Consider the following 8,728-nt stretch of genomic DNA (forward strand, 5'->3'; position numbering starts at 1 on the left):
TGGACTCTTCTCCAAACTGATGCATCCTTTATCTCAGGAGACCTGCTGACAGGATGTGGAGGAGCTCTACGTACGCATACTGGAGACTGGCTAGGTGGTTTCAGCTGCACCACCAGAACGACAAACTCGACAGAGGGTGAGCTCTGGGCTGTTTACATAGGGCTCAAGTGGGCCTGGAATTCAGGGAACAAGAAAATTCAAGTGCTTTGCGACTCGAAGAATGTTGTTGAGTGGCTACAAGGAGGAAACAAACCCAAGGGCGAATGTGGTATCATTGTAGAGCTGTGCAAGCAATGGTTGGCGAGAGAGTGGAGAATTGAGATAAATTATTCCCCACGAGAGCTTAATAGTGTGGCGGATCAGCTGGCCAAGATTGCTCCTCAAAGATCCTGCGACTGGATTGAATTTAATTCCCCTCCCAGTAGCATTGATGCTCTTTTGAGCAATGATCGTGTCTTGCTGTTTACTGAGAGAAGCAGCTAGCTAGCGGGGTATACCCCCTCCCCCTCTCCCTAAAAAAAAAAAAAAAAAGAAGTCTTTTAATTCTACTTTTTATTATGAGAGCCAATGGTATACATTATGATCAAATTAAAGTAAGCCTGAATGATACTCTGGTCACTGTTATACCCAATAAATCTAAGCCTAAGAATTGATCACTCTTATACCCAATAAATTTAAGCCTAAGAATTGATTGAAACTTTTTCTTCAGTGTCTCATATCATAAAATCAACGTTTATCCCAGGGATTCATTACTAATAATATCATGGATGCACATGAAATACATCATTTCCTTAAGAGAAAAATTCAAGGTTTGGTTGATTTTGGATATGAGTCGGGATTATGATTGGGTTGAGTAGGGTTTTATTATGACAGTCTTACTCAAAATGGGTTCCAATAGTCATTAGGTTTATTCGATTTGGGAATGTATCTCATCTATTTCATATTATATTAAAGTGGGTGGAAATGTAGTTGGTCTTATTATTCCAGTATAGATCTTCGGCAAGGAGATCCTCTTTCTTCTTATATTTTTATTTTGATGCTTGAAGGGTTGAGTTCGATCTATGTTGAGCAAGTTGGACAGAGCAGGGAAGTTACATGAGGGTGTTGCTAGAGGGGCTCCAACTATCACTCACTTGTTTTTTTGCAAAGTATTCTTTTTTATTTCGTAGGGTTATGATTTTTGAGAGTCAAAGTCCTTTATAATACCCTTTAATTTTGTTGAGACCATCAGGTCATGTCATTAGTTCTTCTAAATCCTTTGTACTGTCCAGTCGCAATGTGCAGAATGAGATTCAAATAAAGGTGAGCTAGTGCATTGGTATATGTGTGGGGAATTCGAGTGGGAAATATTTGGGGCTCCCTTCTCTTATTGGTAGGAACAGTAGAGGAAATTTTATATTTTATTAAGGATAATCTGGTAAAATGTCATACAAGCTATACCCACTCATACCATGAGTGTTTTTCTCCTTCATGTTCAACTTTGCGAAGACATTGAGATTATTATGAACTCTTTTTGGTGGGGTTGTGGTAGTAGCAGGTGTAGGGGAATAAGATGGAAAGCATGAAAATATTTGTGTTCCAAATAGCATAGGGGAACTTGATTTTAGGAGACTAGTAGAGTTGAATCTTGCAATGTTAGGTAAGCAAGCTTAGCGTTATTCAATCTCCGAATTCCTTAGTTTCCAAACTGTTCAAAGCAATGTATTATCCCATAAATTCGTTTTTGGAGGCAGGACTGTGTTCTAATTCATAGTTTTTTTTTGGAGAAGTATCCTTGAATATAAGCATGTCATTTATAGTAACTACATATGAAGAGTTGGGGATTGAAAGTCTATCAAAATTTGGCAGGATCCTTGGCTTCCCATCTTAGAACATCCTTATATTTCTTTATAGATGTCTTAGAACCTTACAACAACAACAGGTCAACAAGGAGTCTCTTATGACTTTGGATGATAAGAATTGCGATGATGTACTAGATCTTGGATGGTTAGAGAGGCAATTCTAAGAGTAGCTATTGCGGAGGGCAAATATTGTGATAGAATTATATGGGCAGCAAATGTGAATGGGGACTACACTGTTAAAAGTTGCTACAGAAGGTTAATTGAGGAATTATATTCAATGGATGATTTCAATTGGACAAAGATGTAGAAATTTAGAATGCCTCCAAAAATTAAAACATTTCTATGGCAAATGTGCACTAACTCATACCTACGGCTATAACATTGGCAGAGAAGTAGGTTGGCTGCCCCAATTGTGTCACTTCTGTCAACAGGTAAATGAGATTTACATCTATTTGCCCAATGCATAATGGCTAGATCGTGCTGGGACATGGTGAGTGATACAAACTCCCAACTGTGATTACTTTATTCACACAGTGAAAATATATCTTTGATTCTATGGATGAGCAAGGTTGTTCGTTAATTGTCACTGTTTGCTGAAAATTTTGGGAAGCACTCAACCAGAAGGTGTGGAACAACAAGATTATGGGTCATGCTCAGATTGTTGATGAAGCGAGATCTTTTCTTGATGGTTGGAGAGAAACAAATAGTTGGCATATTCTACAAGTTCCATGACATATGCTCGACAAGAGAAGTGGAAAAAACCCCTCTCAATGATGGCTTAAATTAAATGTGGACGAGGCAATTGACATTGATAGTATGAAAATAGGGTTTGGCTGCAGACTTAGTAACTCTGAGGGCACATTGGTTACAGCGAAACAATTCCAATGGCGATGTAATTTTTCTTTTACAGTGGCTAAGGCTATTGGTGTTCGTGAAGCTTTAAGTTGGTTCAAAGGTTGTCAAGTCAGTCGTATTCAAGTGAAATATGATGCCAAACAGGTTATTGAATGATTGAAGTTTGAATCATATATTTCTACTTTTGATCTCATTTTAAGGGATATTAAGGAAATATCTATGTGTTTTGTTGACATTAGTTTTGTATTTGCTAAACAACATGCGAATATGTAAGCTCATTTACTAGCTAGGGATGCCATTTCTAGGACATGTTGTGCCGAGTGGAGTTTTGCTCCTTTTTGTGGTTGTGCTTGATGTTATTTCTTTGGATGCTCTAAATTAATAGAAGTTCTTTTTTTTTTTTCTTAAAAAATACTCCGTAATATGTTAATTAGAAAGTATAGATGAACAGATACTACAATGTAATAGAGTCAATAGCTTTAAAAAAATAAAAAAAAAAAATTTAAAAATTATAATGCTTGAAAATCGAAACGCATAAAAAAAAAAACGAGGAAGTAATTATAATTTTTGATATTTCAGGGAGGTATTCGCAATTGTAAATAAACCAAAAGGGACATCATAAGCTCGCTCTGAAAAGGTTTCCACAATTCCTTCGCCAAAATCCCACTGGGCGCAACTCAAACTACATCTCCGGCGACTCTCCATACTGCAGGTATGTGTTTTTCACGCTTAAAATCTTATTGATAGCAATGCATTTCACTATACGCTGTTAGATAGAGAACGGTTTGATTGTTTCCGCAGATACGATGGTTATAACTTTGCACTCCAGACGTTCGACGAAATGCTTCAAATAATTATTTATTATATTTATCTGTATTTTTCTTCTTTCAGCTGAGTTTTTCTTTCTCCGGTGCCTTGCTATCTATTCGCGACTATGCTTGCGGCTAGACTTTTCGGGAGGGCTCTCTTGGCTGCGGCGAAATCCGAGTCTTCAGGGGCTGCAGCTGCTTCCGGTACTGCAGTGAGGGAAGCAGTTCAGAACCCTCTCGAGCAGTTCTTTGAGGTTGATAGAAGTGTAGATGATGAAAAGCCTGTTGTATATGGTAAAGATGGAAATCTCTTGCTTTCTGGTCTTGATACCGGTTTCATTGTTCTTTTGTCTCTTTTTGTTTGCTTTCTGTGTATAGCTAGAAACTAAATTTCATGCTTTCTTGTAGCTTGCAAGGCTTAATAAAAAAAGGGTTCAGGTAGGTTTAGAAAAGAGATGAAAATATGTGACTACCAATTTTTACAAATGATGCAGTCGATGTCATTCTGGCATTTCACGCAATATTAATGCATAAACTGTGAAGTTATAAACTGTTAATGATATAAAAGACTCAGACATAATTATGACAGTTCTTCAATTCTGGAACCCTAAACAATGTTTTATAATTTGCACTTTGGTGCAATTCATTTATTCCTGAAGTATGGCATGATTGTCTGATATGAAGATGTGCAAATTACAAATATGTTTGATTTTAGTTTGCTGTGAACTTTTAGTATTTTGCATATAACTGGGATTTGATTATCTTGTTGTTTTTTTTGGATGACTATATATATATATATATATATATATATATATATATATATATATATATATATATATATATATATATATATATATATATATATATATATATATATATATATATATCAGATACAACTGTTCTATTCAAGTTTTTTGGAATATATCAACCTAAATACAGTACTATTGGTGAATTTGGTGCATGTGATCAATCATCAAATACAGCATGTTACTAGCATTAAATGTCACTCTATGGTTTGTAATATGTGATAGTGAAACAACACCATTTATTTTCTGTCTGTTCTTTTATGCATGACCCTTTGGGATCAAATATGCAGAAAACTTCTACACTACATGCAGAAAATGTGTTGCTTTCTGGTTTGGATGAAGTTGACACTTAGACGGTGCCAATCCAGAGAGAGAGAGAGAGGTTGAAGGTGTAGAATGGGCTAGTTTTATGTGTAAATGCCAGGCAAATATGTTGTTTTATGGTTTGGATGGAATTGATGGGCCATTCCTCTGTGTGGGGGGGAGAGGGGGGGAGGGGGAGGTTATAGGTATGGAATGAGCTAGTTCTATTTGTGTAAATTCCAAGGAAAAATGCTGATTTCTGGCTCATATGAAATTGACATTGCCTATCATCAGAGTAGAGAGAGTAGTGTTGCAGGTGTGGAATGGGCTAGTTCTGAATGTGTAAATGTCTATAAAAAATGTTGTTTCTGGTTTGCATGAAATTTTTATTATTTTATGGTACTAATCCCATTTCTGATGAGCTGCCTCTACAAAGGGCCTACAATTAAAATGAGTTGATGAGATCACTTTGAATGATGAGAGTGCCTTGTGGTAAGAAGAGTCAGAATTGGATTAAGTGTCGTAACCTGTGGATCAATTCATTGAGGAAATATAACTTTGTTTTACTGTAGAAATTTGTGATAATTTGAATGTTGATGTTCTTGATTGGTGTCCCTTGACTCTCAAAATTCAAGAAGCTACTTTTGCTTAAAGCCTCCTTTTTGAGGAGGTACCGAGGTAGAAGTGAAAATGACGTTTAGTATTGAGAAGGATATGGCTCCCGGGCTTGGTTTTATTTTTTTGACATTATAAAAGATGTTTAAGAATTAATTAATGAGGTCTTTTGGTAAATTGCATACTAGCTGACCATATAATGTTAAGAAGGATGTCTCCCCATGCTTAATTTTCTTCTCTGGCTTGATTTGACCTTATAATTACAGTGAAATGTTATATTGGGCTTTAATATGCTGAGTGGGTGTAGTTAATAAGTATCTGTTTGGTGCTTGATCATATAGCGACCTTGACACTTTAGTGGATAAATTGATTTGTTTGTACACCTTGAATAGTTTAAAACTAAAAAGAGGTATGTTTTAGGTCGGAGCTGGAAGGCATCTGAGCTGCGTCTCAAGTCTTGGGATGATCTTAACAAGCTATGGTATGTACTTCTCAAGGAGAAGAATATGTTGATGACTCAACGGCAGATGCTTTATGCTCAGAACTTGAGATTTCCAAATCCAGAACGTATTTCTAAGGTAAACATTTATATAGAATTATAGATTTCCACCACCCAAGCCACCTTTATAATTTCAAATCCCACCCCCTCCCCATACCATGGTGGGCACCTGGGCAGATATTTTTAAAACCTGCATCCACTCTACTGGGTGTGGGTACCCATCCAGATACCTATCAATTTATATTTTAATAAACAAATTCAAAAAATTAATAAAATATAAACAAATGCACAAATTAAAACTGAAATTCCATAATAAACATAATCCAAATATTCTATTTTAACGGCAAGTAAATATTATCAAAGTTCCAATAAATATGTAACCAACAAAAGTGCAAGATGTTTATCTGCTCTATTTCTCTGTGTGAAATATATTGCAAGCAGGAAGCCAATAATCCAGTAATTAGGGCTATTAAGTAGTATTAACTGACATAATTTATATATAATGTGTAGGGTGGGTTTTATAAACCCAAACCTGCAGCAGGTACAAATTTAACACAATCCCCCCTCCCCTGAAAAAAAAAAAAAGAAAAAAGAAAAATCAATCCACATGGGTCAGGTTTGTGTGAATACTCATGGGTTGGTTTACAATTTTCATTCCTATACCTTACTCCACCTGATTTTTACTTTGTTTTTGTCTTCCACCAGTCTTTTAGTCTTTTCCTGATTTGGCTTTGGTGAGTGAAACAAATCATATGACCCCAGGTCATAGTATAATAACCAATAAGTAGGAAGAGGTGATTGATGGTTATGTGAAAAAGTGGGTGCTGAATCTTTGTTTCTAGGGGTCATGCTGGTAACTTTAGTCAGCTAGCCCCGTGGATAAGACACACTGTGCTGCTAATGTGCTGCCTTTTAAGGTTGACTCCTAGTAGTGATGGCAATGATTGGAAAATTATAATGACAAAGATATGGAGGCAAAGTTAGTTTTGCAGAAAGGAGAAGGGGAAACAATATGCTGGAGGTTTGTGTGGATGATGATTCTAGACAAATTATTTCATAACCTTGAAGAATAGGATTCTTGTTTTAAGAAAAAAGTTGGTCAAAAAGAATATGAAGTGGGTGAGGAAGGGTATCCCTGCTACTACTGCAGTTGTGCTTGCAATGCAGCAATACTCTATTCTATGCCTGCTCCTTTCTTGCTTTCTTTTCTTCCCATATCTGCACTTGTGTCAAAGTGGGGCAGGTTAGGGCAGGGGACATATAATTCCCTGCCCCATTGCCATTTTTGCTTCTGCATATACTTTTGCTGGATTACGTTTTTTGTGTTGGTTTGTATTCTGCGTACATGATGTTCAGGCAGAATGTACATATTGTTTCCAAAGGAATTGTATCTGGCTAAGACAAATTTTAAATATCATCGGTGGGGTTGTAGAAGAGACTTATGTGCTACTCATATCAGCTTGACATTAACTGAGCCCCAGCATTTGCCAAGTAATATGTGATACCTATGGCCAAGCTTAACATCATTGTTCTTCTGTGCATGAGACTTGTGAACCTCAATCTTCCTTTAAAAAAAAAAAATCTCTCTTTAAGATAGAGATCTATGGTGTTTCTACCCTCTCAATCCTCATGAATAAAGTGACCAATCCCAACCCTAGAGGCCTAGACTCTTTCAATACTGCTCCCTCTACCTCTCTCTCACTCATATGTCCATAACAGAACCTCATTCTCTCGCTATGTCTCTCCTATGTACACAACCAGATCACTGCCTTGATATATTTACAAAATTCTGACATACTGATGTGTTTCAAAAGACTTGCTGGAAATAGAAGCTAATCAGTAATGATGGCTGTGATTTGCGCAGAGTCTATTCTTCAGTTGTACTGGAGTTGCAACACAGTGGTAGCTCTTCCTAGCATCCTGAAAATTTTAGAAATTAAGGAACCTCTGCTATTCTCACATTCTCTAAATGTACAGAACTACAGATCGGTTATTTCTTTTATTCATTTCCAGAAAAAGAATATATTAAGAATAATATTCCATAAATTGGTTGGCTTTAGAAATGGTTGTGAAGTCTGGTAAACAGCAATAGCATCTTAGTGTCTAAGTTACTGCTTGTCCCTTTACATATGAATCTTGAAGCCGCTATTGGACAAACAATTTGGTAAGTATATTTGTGTATCTAGATTCATATTTGTATGATGATTGGTGTTCAGGTAAGGAAGTCTATGTGCCGAATCAAGCATGTGCTGACAGAGAGAGCAATTGATGAGCCTGATCCGAGGAGGTCTTCTGAGATGAAAAGAATGATAAATGGCCTATAAAAAGCATCAGCCATTGTTAAACTATAGCTGTCCCTGGCTCCAATGGCTACAACCATGGATAAAAGTTCACAGTTTTAACATTCAGTTTCTGAAAATTTGTGTTGCTAAGTTTTGTTAGATCTCTGGACATACTTTAGACACACTATCTGCTAATTATTGTATCAAAAATAGGAGAAGATTCTAAATAACTTGAGCTGTTTCTCTCGTATGTGATGCATCACTTATCTTAATCATGGAAAATTATTTGTTTGCTTTATCGGTTTATCGTATTGCGGGTTGGACTAAAGTGGCTAGGTTGGTGCCACCCAATAAGAAGAATGATTCTCCTGTAATACCGTCTTACAGATCTTTATTTGTGAGATTGTCTTATGCTTTATGCCTTTATCAGTGAGACATGTCGGGTCAAGATGAAAATGTAATAGTTATATTGAAAAATGTAATACTAATCATGAATAAAGTGTCCTTTAAAGTGAGTATAATGTAATACTTTTAGATCAAAATGTAAAAGTATTATATATATTTTTTTCAAAAATGTTATATTTTTCTTTTTAAGTAACAAACATTTTATTCTTGATTAATATTATATTTTTCAGTATAAGTATTATATTTTCATTTTGACTCGACATGTCTTACGGACAAGGATTCATGAGATGGTATTACATAAGTTTCTTATAAA

General features: G+C 36.0%; 1 protein-coding gene across 1 annotated transcript; it reads left to right on the plus strand.

Annotated features, from left to right (window-relative positions):
* The first annotated feature begins 3,295 nt into the window (after positions 1 to 3,295).
* LOC109191060 (39S ribosomal protein L47, mitochondrial) lies at positions 3,296 to 8,308 on the plus strand. Its single transcript, XM_019341636.1, has 4 exons — positions 3,296 to 3,408; positions 3,588 to 3,799; positions 5,650 to 5,807; positions 7,945 to 8,308. The coding sequence occupies exons 2-4, from the start codon at positions 3,631 to 3,633 to the stop codon at positions 8,050 to 8,052; spliced, it is 435 nt and encodes a 144-aa protein (XP_019197181.1). The 5' UTR covers positions 3,296 to 3,408; positions 3,588 to 3,630; the 3' UTR covers positions 8,053 to 8,308.
* The last annotated feature ends 420 nt before the right edge of the window (positions 8,309 to 8,728 follow it).

This window comes from Ipomoea nil, unplaced genomic scaffold (genome assembly GCF_001879475.1).
Source record: "Ipomoea nil cultivar Tokyo-kokei standard unplaced genomic scaffold, Asagao_1.1 scaffold1617, whole genome shotgun sequence".
NCBI lineage: Eukaryota > Viridiplantae > Streptophyta > Magnoliopsida > Solanales > Convolvulaceae > Ipomoea > Ipomoea nil.